General features: G+C 36.5%; 1 gene segment (V, D, J or C); it reads left to right on the top strand.

Moving 5' to 3' along the window:
* Positions 1-9,083, top strand: part of LOC141340809 (Ig lambda-2 chain C region-like) — a 12,253-nt gene extending 3,170 nt beyond the window's left edge. Inside the window, 3 exon segments of the C gene segment in view lie at positions 2,924-3,054; positions 7,267-7,318; positions 8,591-9,083. Of these exon segments, the coding sequence occupies positions 2,924-3,054; positions 7,267-7,318; positions 8,591-8,904 (497 nt within the window).
* Positions 9,084-16,738: the final 7,655 nt, after the last annotated feature.

The following is a 16,738-nucleotide window of genomic DNA, read 5'->3' on the forward strand; positions in this document are numbered from 1 at the left end:
GATTTCCTTACAGACTACAAGAAACTGTGAACAAAAGAGCAATCAGTTTTGACATAGTCAGACAGATGATGAAAAAAGAGTTTATTTTAATTTAGACACACAGACATGAAGAATCAGCGTGGGAACCACAACAACGGTGACCATCAAAAAGCGCGTTGTAACCAATCAGAACTCATCCATGACTCCCATCATGCATTGCGGCATGAATAAATTATGAGAGTTCAGAGCTGATCTGTTTATCTGAATATGCTGTTTGTCACCATTGTTGAGATTCATGGGCTGGTTCTTGATGTCTATGTGTGCCTATGTGAAACAAAAAAGAAAAAAAACAGGGTGTAAAAAAATCTTTCCAAAAAGTATAAGAGGTGCTGTATCTTCTGTGGGCTATTATCAGGGCTATTATCAAGGCTATTACAATAAGCAAGAAAAATAAATAATAAGAGATCAGACACTAGGTGATTCATGTCAAACAATGAATATGTTAAAACATAATCATCACCTGACATGAGCTTATGTCCGGCTGTTTTAACTCATATACAGCAGTCAAACAAGCCCTAATATTGAAGATTTAAGGGTCAAGAGCCTAACTAATGCAAACACTGACCACTATAATGGTTGCTTAAAACTTTTGGTTTTCTCCTTTGGTGATTCTGATTATTAACATCAGGTGTCTTCAATAATGATCAATCATCACTTTGTTAATCACCTAATTATCTCGTTAACTTCAACACTGCTTCAGTGTCCACACTCAGAGTGTTAAATTAACACTGGGGATTTTGTTGTGTGTTGTAACACACTTGGTGGAAAAAAAATCAACAACTATAGATCATGTTCATGCTCAACTAAAAATAGCCAACATCAACTGACCAGCATTACTGTAACTAATGCATCATAAAAACCCAGTTACAGCAAAAACATCTATGTTTAAATATCAAGAGTCAGGAGCCCAATTAAATTAAAGCAAACACTGATCTCCACAATAGTATCATCAAACAAAACAAAACAAAACAAAACAAAACAAAACAAAACAAAACATCATCATCTAAACATCTGTTCATTCTCAATAAGATCTTCTATAGACATCTGACAGAAATAAAATCTGTACGCTTAGAAATGCGTGAAGTTGGTAAAGCTGTGTGTTGAGTTGTTTAAATTTTCAGTTGATTTCATCTAAGGCTGTGGCTGAAGTCAGTTCTATAGTTCTTGTGTTTGTCTTGTTTCTCTGTCAATCAGTGATTCTGCTCATTAACAGCTGCTGTTCATCAGTGTCTGAAGTCACTCATTAGTTTTCATTATCTCTGTAAGGTGGACTATCCATAGGGACCACGTGACGTCACTGTGCTTTATCGCCGCCATTTTTGTGTCCGCGCTACCTATTTCAGTCTATGGTCACAGCAGCCACAACTACCAGAGGAAGATCAACAAAACTCCCAGAATGTTCAGAACAAGGATACAATATGCCCGGGATCTGTTATTCTGTTAGCTGAAACAACAATCATCAGAAAAAAACCTAACTACAGTTTTATTCGATCTCAGCAGTGCGTGAAGTGGGTCGGTATGCATACAGTATAGCCTTTAGTGTACCGGTGTCATTCACGAAGGTGCTTTTCACAGCAAGGGTGTTTTTTTCGGCACAACAAGAGTAGTGGAATAATAATTAATTATTGAATAAGATTGTGAATCAGTACATTATAACCAAAATAATGCCTTAAAATGAAAAGCATTTTTTTGCGATTACATCATTTTGAACCGATCAACTCGTGAGTCCAAAGATGTAGTAAACAAGAAAGCAATCGAACAGCAAGTTCAAAACAGTGCTAATGCAGAGAATAGTGACTTACAGTACATCCAGATGCCGTAAATTATTTGTTTCAGTGTGTATTTGGCTTAAGAGCAAGAGTGTTTTATAGTTGAAGGTGTTTTAGAATATGCGGTGTTTAGTGAATTATGAAAATTAAATAATAAATGCTAAACTATTGTACTACATAGCGTTCGTCATTGCAACGCCTGCAGTAAAGTATATACATGTAAAAAGGTTCTCAAAAATAATCATATTTGTTTTGCTAAAACTATTTATGTACAATTACTCTAAACATTTTACACACAAACCATGGTCCCGAGTAAATGGTACCATTGTGAATTGTGACTGGCTGCACAAGTGGTGTAATAAACTAAACTAAAATGTTATTGCAGCCATATAGCTTGAATGAATACAAATGCATATTTTAAATAAAGAAATCTCATGCTTTTGGTGCTTGAATTTGTGCTTCAATAATGAGATCCAGGTTTAGGAATACACAAGACGTGAAAGACGTCTTCCCTCAGGTAAATTCTATGTTTTCTTGGCTTGCTGGATGTTGGGCTTATGCTCAATAATCACATTTTTTTTTTTTTGCATTCGGCAAAACTAATTTGCCGAAATCTAAGCGCGGACTGTAAGGGAATTAGTGCCGTCAGCGCGAGTCCCGTTCCCTGTGAAGTAGTGACCAGGATTCTTCAAGGTCTTAAAGCCTTCATCGAGCGTCTACGTTCACAATAATTTACACTTTTTGTCCTAAACATACAATCAAGTCAAATACACAGTGTGGGAAGTAGTGGTAAAAAGTATTTTTTTATTTCAATTTATTATTAAATCTCATTTAGATGCGCTGTGTCTGTTGTCATATCGGACACAAATATGGCGGCGAGCACAGCGGAAGTGACGTCTTTGGTACCCATGAATATTAGTAAACTCATGTAGGGAATAGGGAATGAGGGTGTAGAGTTTGATTTTAAACAGTCTCTGAGTGTCGATTTTGAACGCTGTTAATTCACGATACATAGCAGCAGGCTACTTTTTCCGAAATTGACAAATAATACCCAGAATGCACTGTTTTAATGGAAAACAGCATGTTACTGTCAAAATTTGGCCGTTTTTTTACAGCGATTTTTAACAGTGTGGTCTCGAAGCGAGCGGCCGACACCGCCTCAAAAGACATCTCCCCCGCTGGACCCAATGTGGATGGCTGCATTCTGTCACGTGCGAATAAGGACGAGGTCTGGGTCCAAATGCAGGTGAGGAGTTTGATGAAACAAGAACACAAAATGAACGAAACAAGAACACAAAATGAACAAAACAGGGAACACGGTCTAAGGCCAGGAATCAGGAACACAAATCATAGAGACAACACAAAAGACAATGCAGCCATGAAACAGGAGTGAAAAGTGAGAGTTCTTATAGTCCAGATGATTGTGAACAGATGTGAGTGTAATCAGTGCTAATGACAAGACAGATGTGAACGATCAGGGTAGTGCAGTGCAAGGGGAACAGCGACCTCGGGTGGCTGAGGGAATCCACAGCCCAGATCATGACAAATGGATAATGTACATCCAGATGGTTGCTATCAGAGAATAAAGCCCAGCAAGTGAACAGCGCCAATTGCAGGCAGTTACCTGGATGAGCCTGCGTTATTAGTTTTAACCAGTTGTTATGTAAGGGATAATGTACAGGCAGCCGGTAGTTATCGCAGAAATAAGCCCCGACAGTGTGATCAGGACCCGACGCGAAGCGGAGGGTATTGTATCACACTGAAGGGGCTTATTTCACGATAACTACCGGCTGCCTGTACATTATCCCGCTTATTACACGGCTACTTGCCACATAAGGAAAAAAACTGGACATGAATATGAATTTGAAACCTTTTATTGGCATATTTGTTTTAAATTAACATTTTTATCCTTCCGCGGAGCGATATAGTACCACGTGACTAACATTCAAACTATGTACGTTAGTGAGACAATTTAAAAAGATTAATGTCGAAATTTTCCATTGTTAATTGTGGTTGTCCAGTGTTTGTCACAAGATGGCGCCAAACGGTAATCTTTGTTGGCACGGAGGGATTTTAAACATACAAGTAGTACCGGCTATGCGTTATTACTTTGGAGCGGTGATTATTTGAAAAGAACGAACCTGCAAATGTCTCAACTGACCAATCAGAATCAAGCATTCCAAAGAGCCGTGTAATAAGTGGGAATATCAAACCTTGGAATGTGGTGACTGACCAATCAGAATCAAGTATTCCACGGAGCCGTGTAATAAATTATATCATATTATGATTTCCTAAGTACATAATATAAATTAATAGTCTCTGAAATGTTTAATACATTGTGCCACTGTATTGTATGTGATCCTCCCATCAGCAGCTGCAGTATCTCTCAGCTGTATCAGTGCAGTCACTGTGACTCTGACTGATGGAGGTTTTTGTACGACTCTTTATCACTGTGTGAACACATATTGACTGTTTGGATAGTGTAAACTCTGACAGTAATAATCTCCTGCATCTTCAGTCTGGACTCCACTGATGGTCAGAGTGAAATCACTTCCAGATCCACTGCCACTGAATCTAGAAGTAGTTCCAGTATATCGCCTTGATGTCTCATATATCAGGAGTTTAGGAGCTTCTCCAGGTTTCTGTAAGTACCATTGTAACTCATCATCATCATACACTCTACTGCTGGTTTTACAGTTTATTCTGACTTCTTGTCCTTGCGTTGCTGTTATTGATGGACTCTGAGTTAAAGTGTACTGTCCTCTACACTCTGAAATAAAGAACAGAAATAGCATTAAGAAACAACTCTAAATGATGAATAATTTACGCGACAAAGAATTAATAACTTTGTTAACATTTTACTACACAAACCTCGAGCAAACAGTGTGAGTGTCCAGATGAGGATGATGATGTTGTTCATTGTAGTTGTTTTGTCTTGTGTGATGATGAAGATTGTGTTGTGTTCTGCTGTCAGTCATGAAGTGTTAAACTCACAGCTCTATAAACACTCTCAGAGCACTGAAGCATGTGCTGACAATGCAAACAAGTGGGCAGGATTTGTGCCACTAACAAACTAACCTTTGTGAAAAGTATACTTCGAATCTTAAACCTACAAATATATATCTCAAATCAAAGACCACTTAAGTCTATGTAAAGAGAATACACTTTCATGGCTTTGTTTCTTAACACAAATACATTCACTTAAAAAAATTGCACGTTGTTATAATGTGTAATTAAGTTTTGCTTAAACGTGAATTTTAAATAATTATTTTGTCTTTCTTAAAAAATTATACTTATGTTAATGTATTGACTAATATACTAAAACACATGTAAAATAATTTATTTTAATTTCAACTGAACTGTGTGTTGTCCAAAAGTAAAATTTTTTTTTAGGTATTTAAAATGTTTATATTATATAAAGCATTTGTATAAAGTTATGTAATTTAAATTAAATGTTTAAAATTAACAAATTATATAAATTCAATTAAAATACATTTGTTTTTTTACCAGACTACTTTAAAAAAAAAAATTATAAAAAAAACATACACTTAAAATGAAAGTATATATAAAAGTGCATTTCTTTTTCACAAGGAAATTAAAAATGAACACTATACAAACTATAGGTGAATATGTCCACTTAAAAACAGAGTGCATTTAATGCAGAGAAATTCGTTTAGCATGTACAAGATAATTACGCATTGTCAAGTGTATTTTTAAGGAAATAAACAGAAATATTTGCTAATTTAGTTTAGTTGGTTTGCAGCAGGTGTCAAACTCTCAACTTCCAATTTTGATGTTTTATTGTTTTATTGCTCTTCTCATTGGTCAGAAATCATGAAGAGAGATGAATGTTTAGCAACAATACTGAAATCTATGGCATTTAAGTGATGACTGATTGGTGTTAGCAAACCCAAAGCAAGTCAAGAAAATAGTCCTGCGACATTACACTACCTGCAGCAGCCTGGCCCTGTTGACTCAAGGTGATTTGGGTGAATGAATTCATGTTGTAGGTTTTTTAATCAAATTTGAATCTTTTTACTCTCTGTTTATAAAAAAAGAAAGAGATGTTTCAAATTGCAGTTGAAATCACTGCAGGTATATTTATAACTTTGGAAATAGACAATCAAGTGAATTGCATATAGGAATACAGTATTTGACAGGTTGTGATCTGTTGTGTACTGCACATTTTGATACATTAAGTTCATCCAGTCATTGTTATGGCTTTGAGTCCTCTTGTCAAGATGAACAATGAAAACACCTGCAAATGGAGAAAACTATACAAGAGGGTCCAGCCATCTTAAATCAGTAATGATCTTTGAAAATTTTATTTTTTATTTAAATATACGTATTCACTCATTTATCATGAATCTATATTGTTATTAGTTTTGTTAATTGTTTTGTGTTTTGATTATTTTTTTATGCATTCAAAGTTTTCAGAGTGAATTAGATATGTCCATGCTGAAGTTGCCTTTAAAAGTTTTTTGCTGTTTTCTTTCATCCTATCACATTTAAGCAATATCACATAACAAAAAGAGCAGTTGTACTGAATATCAGCACAGATTGTACCATAGACAGAAGGCCACAGCATGACTGTGAGTGTGACATTGCTTTTATATAACATTTCTGTAAGCAAGTAATGTCTACAGACAGAATCTAGTTAGTTATTTGCATTTCTTTTCCACAATCACTGCTGAAAGAAACCACTCCGAGTTCTATGAAGGAGAAAACACCACTGTTCTGCAAAAAAAATCTCCGTTTTCATAGTCTGATCGAAAACACAGGAGGAGTAACACAAAAACTAAACTGACTGATTAAAATTAGCTAAATACCTAAACTTAACAACTACCTTACTAACTATTAATAAACAGCAAATTAGAAGGGGTTTTTTTAGACAAAAGTCGTAGTTAATGGTTTGTTAATAGCGAGAATTGAACCTTAAAATAAAGATTTTCAGTAACTATTGTTGAATTCAGGGCCAGAGGTTTCAAAATTAATATAATTTTAAATCTAATTTCCTGCTGTGTGACTCACACTAGGGACCTTCATGCTGTAAGGAAATAGTGCAACTCACAAAAATACTTTGTATTATTGTTGGTAACTGTGCAGCAAAGTTTTACTGAAGAATAATTAGTGTGCATGAGACATTTTTAATTCATCTGCAGTTTTTTCCCTTTTATTTCTTAGAAGCATCATTATGAGAAACACAATATCATCCATGATGGACAAAGAGGACAAAGGTCATTAAATATATATCTTTAAAATTTGTTATATCAGCACAATTTGAAGGTCTTTTAAGTGTTGTTCTTACTTTTTAAGCATGCAGTTTTCCAAAACTAAATTGTTGTCAACAGCTGCGGTGTTTCTACTATCAGTGTGTTGAAGTGTTGTTTGCTCTCTCTCTAGTGGAGTTTGTGTTCACTCGAGTGGAATTGAGGTTTTTGTACGAGTGTTTCATTAGATTGTAGCACTGTGGTGGACTTTCGGTGGAGGAACTAAACTGATGGTGAAATGTAAGTCTGTCTATTTAATTCTCCATTAAAACATGACATTTAGATTGTAAAAACCTGTTTTTAAATTTGTAAAAAACTAAATAATTTTTGCAACAATTAAAAATGATTTATAATAAATATTTAATCAAATTTTTTTATGTTGTTTATTGTTTTAAGACATTTTGATATTTGATAGAACTGAATAATTCACTTTGAACAAACTGAATTCCTGTCTGAACACTCAAATGTATTTCAAAATGCATCGCACTATGAGTTTTAGTTTATCACAGTGTTTCTTTTATTTCTGCATTGTGTTCATATATGTGATCCTGGACCACAAAACCAGTTGTAAAGTTTTTTTTAAATTTTTTTATTTTTTTTATTTTTTTTATTGAGAATTATACATCACCTGAAAGCTGAACAAATAAGCTTTCCATTAATGTGTAGTTTGGAAAGGACAAAATATTGAAAAAAAAAAAATCACCTTTGAAGTTGTCCAAATGAAGTTGTTAGCAATGCATTTTACTAATCAAAAAGTAAGTTTTTATATTTTTATGGTAAGGAAATTTACAAACTATATTCATAGAACATAATCTTTACTTAATATCCTAATGTTTTTGGAATAGAAGAAAAATCAATCATTTTGACCCATATAATTGACTATTGCTACAAATATACCTGTGCTACTTAAGACTGGTTTCGTGGTCCAGGGTCACAAATAGCTTTTTTTTTTTTTTTTTTTTTTGTGCAGAAAAAAAGAGTTTTGATGTTAAAATGCAACTTTCTGTAGGTTATTTAATGATTTTGAATCTGTTTTGCTCATGTTGTTCCTATATTTCAGTGGTATTCATTTACATGCAAAATATGTGTAATTTTTTTAATACATTTGATTCAGTTATTTTCTAATTCTGAACAGTAATATATTGAAAGTTTTCAAATAATGTGTATTTGAAATTATGTTTCAAAAGTATTAAAAAGATAAGCAGAACATCTTAGATAAACAAAATGTTATGTCAAGATATCAAAACTAGTGGAATTAGATGTCTTTGTTTAGTTTCATTGATGATGTTTGATTTAAATGCATATAGTGATTGTGTACTTTGTATATTGCATATATATCGGCTGCAGTGATGTTAAATAAGATAAATGGCGAGATTGTTGTGATTTTGAATGCATTCCACATGTCTGCGGCTGAAAGTCATGAAATGATGGGAATGATGCAGAGCAAAAGAGAGCTGGAGCCGCAGTGTGTTTTCTTAGTGTTTGTGAATGTGTTGTGTTTGTCTCCTGCAGCTGGTCCCACAGTGAAGCCCTCAGTGTCTCTGCTGCCGCCCTCTTCTCTGCAGATCTCTGGACACTCAGCCGCACTGCTCTGTCTGCTCAGCTCTTACTCTCCACAGGGGGCGCAGGTGAGCTGGACACTGGACGGCTCAGAGGTCACCGATGGGGTCGTGACCAGCGCAGAGAGCGAGCAGGGCGGCCGCTACAGCCGCAGTAGTGTCCTGACCCTCAGCAAAGAGCTCTGGGAAGCGAAAGAGTTGTTCGTCTGCAGAGTAACACACGATGGAGATCCTCAAGAGTTCTCCTTCACCAAGAGTCACTGTTAGTCGCTCGGAGCGCTGAAGATGAGCCGTATCTGAGTGTCCTGTGTCAGGCAGGATTCACATGAGTCTAGTGCTGCAGCTGTAGTCATTTACAACTCAATACTGAAAGACAGCTCTAGTGTCAAAGCACTGGCTGATCTTTCAATCTGCTGTGTTTGCTGCAACATTCAATAAAGCTTCTTAACAAACTCCATTTGTGTCTGACAACTTCATTCAACTAACAGATGAAGATGCATGTAGTGTTTGTTCAGGTGTTTCCAGAAGCTTGATCAGTAGCAGTAAATCGAGTCAAATAAAGCTCTTGGGGTTTGAACACGGTCTCTGGAGACAGAGCTGCTCTATTCTGAGAAGATCTGAGTCACTCCACCCTGACAATGTAAATGGGATTTTCAGCCCTCACACACCAGTTTCACTTCTGCTGTAGTCAAGCTGCACACAGACAAACACATCAAATTTATAGGAGGTAGTGAAAAGATACATGAAAATATCATAAAAATCCATAATTAAAAATCAAGATTTAGCCATTCTGACACTAAATGTGTAAGAATGTAAATCTTTCTGTGGGTCAAATGGAAAGCATTATGTCCAGTCAGCAAAAGTGACTGAATGCAGTCTTTTCAGTTTGATTGACAGGGATTATCACAAACATGATGATCATATTAAAACTGATTAGTGTTTGTGTTGATCAGTGTTGTGTGTGATTGTGTTGTAGAGCAGCTGCAGTATCTCTCAGCTGTATCAGTGCAGTCACTGTGACTCTGACAAACAGAGGTTTTTCAGAATCAGAATCAGAATCAGAATCAGAATGAGCTTTATTGCCAGGTATGTTTACACATACTAGGAATTTGTTTTTGTGACAGAGCTCCACAGTGCTACAGAATGACAGTGACAAGACGATACATATTATAAAAATAACAATATACAAGTATACAAGACAGACAATGTGCAAAAATAGCAAAGACATTTGAATGGAAGTAAGTATGTGCTTTAAATAAATAACGGAAAAATGAATAAAGAGTGTATAGTGTTGTATGTTCCACGATCAAGTGTTCATGAGATGGATTGCCTGAGGAAAGAAACTGTTTCGGTGTCTGGTCGTTCTAGTGCTCAGTGCCCTGTAGCGTCGACCAGATGGTAACAGTTCAAAAAGCGAGTGTGCTGGATGTGAGGGGTCCAGAGTAATTTTGGCAGCCCTTTTTCGTACTCTGGATAAGTACAGATCTTGAAGGGTAGGGAGGGTTGTACCAATGATTCGTTCAGCAGTCCGGACTATTCGGCGTAGTCTTCTGAGATCAGAATTTGTAGCTGAGCTGAACCAGACAGTAATTGAAGTGCAGAGGACGGATTCAACGATGGCAGAATAAAACTGTTTCAGCAGTTCCTGTGGCAGGTCGAGCTTCCTCAGCTGGCGGAGGAAGTACAGTCTCTGCTGGGCCTTTTTCACAATGGAGTCTATGTGAATGTCCCACTTCAGGTCCTGTGAGATGGTATTGCCAAGGAACCTGAATGACTCCACTGTGTTTACAGTGCTGTTCATGATGGTGAGTGGGGGGAGAGCAGGGGGGGTTTTCCTGAAGTCTATGATCATCTCCACAGTCTTGAGCGTGTTGAGCTCCAGGTTGTTATGACTGCACCAGACAGCCAGCTCTTTTACCTCCTGTCTGTAAGCAGACTCGTCACCGTCCTGAATGAGGCCGATAAGTGTGGTGTCATCTGCAAACTTCAGGAGCTTGACAGAGGGGTCTTTGGAGGTACAGTCATTTGTATACAGGGAGAAGAGCAGTGGGGAGAGGACACAACCCTGAGGGGCGCCAGTGCTGATAGTCCGGGTGCTGGATGAGAATTTTCCCAGCCTCACTAGCTGCTGCCTGTCTGTCAGGAAGCTGTTGATCCACTGACAGACCGACGTGGGCACAGAGAGCTGAGTTAGTTTGGGCAGGAGGAGGTTTGGGATGATGGTGTTGAAGGCTGAACTGAAGTCCACAAACAGGATCCTCGCGTAAGTCCCTGATTTGTCCAGATGCTGCAGTATGAAATGCAGACTCATGTGCACTGCATCATCTACAGACCTGTTTGCTCGATAAGCAAACTGCAGGGGGTCCAGTAAGGGTGATGTCCTTCAGATAAGCCAGAACCAGTTTTTCAAACGACTTCATGACGACAGATGTTAGCGCCACAGGTCTGTAGTCGTTAAGTCCTGTATTCTGTCATACCTCCTGAAGAACTACTATTAATTATCTACTAGTTAAGGTTAAAGAAAAATAACTACTAATGAACAGTCATACACAATTACATTGAGTTTTGACCCTTTCATATATAAACGTTATTAGCAGTAGTATTAGTAGTCATAGTAGTGATGTGAAAATGCAATATTAATAAATGCAATAAGCTTTATAGAGGTTTTGCCTGTGTAGTGAATTGTTTTGTGAGTGTTTTGTGAGAAATCAGCTTCCGATAGGAACCCCACCAACCTCCCAGTGCCATTTGATAACTTACCTTTAAATTTTATATACAGTACTGTATGTGTGCCTCCTCAGCATATACCATATTACCATTAATTCAGTTCCTGTATGTAAGGCCAGGACTGAGGGAAAGTAAAAATACAGGTAACCCATTAGTAATTAGAATGATCAAAACTATTATTAAATAATTCTACAGGACTTATTTCAAACCTGAAACAAAAAAATTATATTCTAAAAAAAAAAAAAAAAAAAAACTAAAGGGTTCACTATATTCTCACTTTAGAATAGGCCTACTGTTTCAGGTTTGAGATAAGTGCAGCAAACAAAACGTTTGTATTTCATTTCCATTATAGGCTAATAATAGTAGTAGTAAACTGTAACAAAGTTACTACTGTAGTAGTACTTGTACTTGTCCTTTTACTCAAGTAATAGTGAAAATGAATAGGCCTATTTATAATTTTACTGGAGTAATATTTTATTGGGGTATATGTACTTTTTTACTCAAGTACTTGATTTGTGGGCCACAACCTGATTATTAGGGTTACTATTTGCATAAAACTGTTCATTAGTAGTTATTTCATTGTTATTTTTCTTTTAGCTTAACTAGTCTAACTGTTACTTAACACATTAACAAAATTGTATTACATACTGATTAGTTAACACATCTTCTTTAGTAGTTAACAGTAGTGAGTTAAGTGTAAATGAATAATTACCCGTTAGTTCTTCAATAATTCTTTATTAATTCTGCAGTAAGTAAGAAACAGTATTCTAAAGTGTTACTTTATCTTTTGTGATTTAAGTGTTTATATTTTGAAGTGTTTAATGATAGTTTGGTGGTCTGGTGGTTTTGTTTAGGGGAGATTTATTAATAATTATTTAATATTATTATTTACAGAAGTTAAAATAAAAGCACATATGGGTGAAATGTTCTTTAAATCTATAGATTAAAATCTTAAAAGCGGTTTTAACCTAGGCTGGATATTATTTAATCAAAATTCAGTTAGCAAAAAAATTATAATAATGTTGTATCTTTTTGTCTTTGACTCATTTTTGTCTTTTTGAATTGGAAAAGGTCTCAGGCCTCATTTCTTATGTGTGCAAAGGATCATTAGTACAAACTTTGTGCACATACATTATATATACCATCGAAATTATCAAAAAATTTTCATAAAAATGTAAAGATGAAGAAAAGTAAATGTAAAAATAGATCACTGTGAAAACATGTTACTGGAATTATTATAAAGTTTAGGAATATTTTTGTGTGTATAAATGGTTTTATAAATTGTTTGAAGAGACATTTCAGAATTTTTTTTACACACATCTTTATAAATGAGGGCCTAGAACTCAAGCTCATATTTTATAATCAAATGTCAGTCAGTGAACCATGAAAACACCTGCAGATGAAGGGAATTAAGAAACAAGACTGGGTAGTCAAATTATGAACCTCAAACATTTCCTAAGATCACTATTGGTTCTTCTATGTATTGACTCTATGTATTTTTACTGTATCATGAAGCTCCTGTGAGGACTCTGAACATCTGCTGATGGAGCTGCTCTATTCTGAGAGGATCAGAATCACTCAAATATGTTTTGACACTTTATTCGTTGAAATGAGTCAGCTGAGTTGGACTAAGGGAGAGATGAGGTTTGTTCATATTCATCAGCTCACACTGAGACTCTCAGCAGTCATACTGACCTTCTGAATGTTTGAATCAACTGTTGACTCTGTGATGAAACAAATGTGATGATTCATTCTGACGTGTGTCCTTCACTATCCCTCAGAGCTCCAGTAAAATCCAGACATCAAAATATTATAAAGACAAGGGGAATCTTAAAAATATTGAAGTGGCAAGTTTTGCATGAATAAGCAACACACATTTATTTTATTATTATTTATTCTAGACAATGTGAAATCTAGGTTTAAGCCTAATCCCAGATTAAAAATGCATGTCTTGGCTGTTTTAACTTAACAAAATTGCACTGACTGATCCTAAAATATGTCAGTTTTGTTTGCTTTATTTTTATGACTCTGGATTTTGTAATCTTTGCATTGTGATCTTACACAGCCCCTTCATGTTGTTTGCTTCTCTGCCTGTTTGCTTTGTGTTGGGTTTTGACCACTCTCTCCTTGTTTCTCCTAATAATCTCTGCCCATGGATTCAGACCCTCACTCTCTGCCTGATGTGTCACAACTTAGTCATATAAATAGTCTCTGAAAAGTTTAATATGTTTTGTGATTTTGTTTTGTGATCCTTCCATCAGCAGCTGCAGTGTCTCTCAGCTGTATCAGTGCAGTCACTGTGACTCTGGCTGACAAAGGTTTTTGTACTTTTTCTTGGTTGCTGTAGCCATATGTTTTAAAAACATTTTCTATAGCAAAAAAGAACCAACGTGGAAAATCTGGTATTGTTGATTATGTTTTGCTAATGACATAATCTGCATTAAACACCAGGTTGAAAAACCAAATGTATTGTGATTGGTCAGCAGTCCCATTAGTAAAGCATTAGTAAATAGTCAATTCATAATTTATAAATCATTATCCCCACATTAATAGACAGTAGTATACAGTTTATACATGCAGCTATAAATGTTTTGTTCCTGATTTATAAGCATATGTATACTGTTTTTAATAATTCAAATAATTTTAATAATGTATTAACGATCAATTAATCATTTCTAAATTAAGTATTAAATTATTAGCAGACCAGTAATTTAGGAGTTGTCAGAGATTCATAAGATCATTTAGAAAGTGTAACTAAATGATTAATAAACTTTAAATGCACATTTATACATATTATTTAGACATACAATAGTTACTCAGAGTGTTAATTTATGCGTTATTAACACATATTCTTACTGTAATTCATGATTAATTCAGGTGGGTATAAATCATTTACTAGTTGTCAGTTATCTATTTTTGTAAGCTTTATTTTGTTGTTTTTTGTTGCTTATTTTGTTGACGTATATTCAATTTTGTTGCTTATTTTTTATGTATATTTTGTTGCAGAGGTTTATTTTTTCACTTTATAAAAAGTGTACAGTTGTACAGTTTCATTGCATTTACATTTGTGTGTGTGTGTGTGTGTGTTCTGTTGTTTGTTTCCTTCTCTTTATAAGATAACTGAGCCTTTAAATCTCCTTTGTAAAAGCTTTACGAGGTATAAATAGTCTACACTTTAGATGAGCTCACAAAAACAGTTAACTGACAACTACTAAATGTTTTATAACTACCTGAATTAATCATTAATTACAGTAGGAATATGTGTTAATAAAGCATTTATTAACACACTATTACAATATTTCTAAATATTATGTATAAACGTACAATTAAATAGTTAATTAATCATTAACTTACACTTTCTAAATGAAATACTCTTACCACACACTGCACGTCTACGGCGCGGCTCTGACGCGTGCATGTGTACCACACACATCCAGGCGGACACTTTAGTCAAAGCTTTAGTATAAACATGTAAGGAATAAGCTCGGGTATACCTGCGGCTCGCTGAAGCAGAAGCAGTTGTCCATATACATCGCTGAAGTTAGGCGTATCCCCTACCTGCCAATGATTTGAATTTCCATAGGCGTGATACCGCGTTGTAACATCATAGCATCAGGAAAACAAATGCTGTAGTCTAAATGAGCCTGTCACGTATGTGGTCTATCCTGTCATTATGAACTCTTGCACAACACATTCTGGACTTCATTCCCCACAAGCCACTGCACCAATCACTGCACACACCTGCTCCTCGTTTCCCACTGCACTGATTGCTGCACACACCTGTTTCACATTGACTCTCATGCATTTAAGCCACTGACACACACACTTCCGGGCGAAGTCTTATTGTTCCATCTGGTCATTATTTCCGAGCGTTTTCTTTCCGTGTTTGTTTTCTCTGTGTTTGATTCCTGGACTCCTCCCCGTGTTTTGATTCTCGCTGCCAGCCCCGACCTTCTGCCTGTGTTTGACTACTCTTTGGATTATCCTCGTTGTTGTTGTTTGCCGGTGATTGACCCTGTCTGTTTACCACGCCTTCTAAATAAAGCCTGCATTTGGATCCGAACGTCTGTCTCCCGACTCCCGAGTGTGACAGAGCCATTCGTTGTAGTTTTTGAAAATGGATTTTGTTAAAACTAAATATCTCCCTTTAGAGTGGACTTTGAGATTTGTAACTTTATAGATGTTTTTTAATGTCCAAACATGCACACCACACACTGGCTAAAGTTCAAAAAGTGAAAAAGCATAATAGGACCCCTTTACAGAAGTGTTAGTTAGTTAGACTTGCTTCATACTCATTGGAGCCCCAGCTCTGATTTATTGTCATCCACACATTGTGCGGCCTCATTGTGGAATTTGTCTGTCTGTTGTTTCAACACTGTTCTGATTGAATCTTGAATTGTCTTTCTGATATCAGATTCAATCTGATATCCTACAGTAGTTTAACAATTGACTCAAAGTAAACAAGAGCAGCTGCAATTAAAGAAAAATCCCTATAATGCATTCAGACTTTGACCAGATGAACAGAGATTGTCTCTCAAAGATTTAGCAAAAATGCAGAGCATTGTATAATGTTTATATATATATATATATATATATATATATATATATATATACTTATTTTATTATTAATTTTGTAATGGTCATTGAGACACACTGACACATCAACACTCATCATACAAACCTCAGCAATGGTGAAAACATTCTGTCACGTAGAGAAAGGAGGTCTGGGTCCAAATGCAGGAAGAGGTCTTTTAATATAACAAAACACAAATAAACATAAACCAAAAGGCCAACACGGCACACCAAAACACAAACAAGGCAAGATCAGGAACATAAACTTCAGGAACAAGAATCACGAAAAACAAACCACACAGAAGACAATGCAGCCAGAATGAGTAGTGGGAAATGAGAGTTCTTATAGACCAGATAATTGTGACCAGGTGAGAGGTAAATGATTGCTAATGACAAACAGGAGTGTACAATTTGGGGAAGTGCTGTGGAGGGAAGGGAAAACAGCGTCCTCAGGTGGCTGAGGGAAACCCCACAGCCCAGATCATGACACTACCCCCTCCCCACGGAACGGCTCACCGCCGCGTCCGGAACAGAGAGAGCGGTCACCGCCGCGTCCGGAACAGAGAGAGCGGTCACCGCCGCGTCCGGAACAGAGAGAGCGGTCACCGCCGCGTCCGGAACAGAGAGAGCGGTCACCGCCGCGTCCGGAACAGAGAGAGCGGTCACCGCCGCGTCAGGAACAGAGAGAGCGGTCACCGCCGCGTCAGGAACAGAGAGCGCGGTCACCGCCGCGTCCGGAACAGAGAGAGCGGTCACCGCCGCGTCCGGAACAGAGAGCGCGGTCACCGCCGCGTCCGGAACA

Source organism: Garra rufa, chromosome 8 (assembly GCF_049309525.1).
Source record: "Garra rufa chromosome 8, GarRuf1.0, whole genome shotgun sequence".
Classification (NCBI taxonomy): Eukaryota; Metazoa; Chordata; class Actinopteri; order Cypriniformes; family Cyprinidae; genus Garra; species Garra rufa.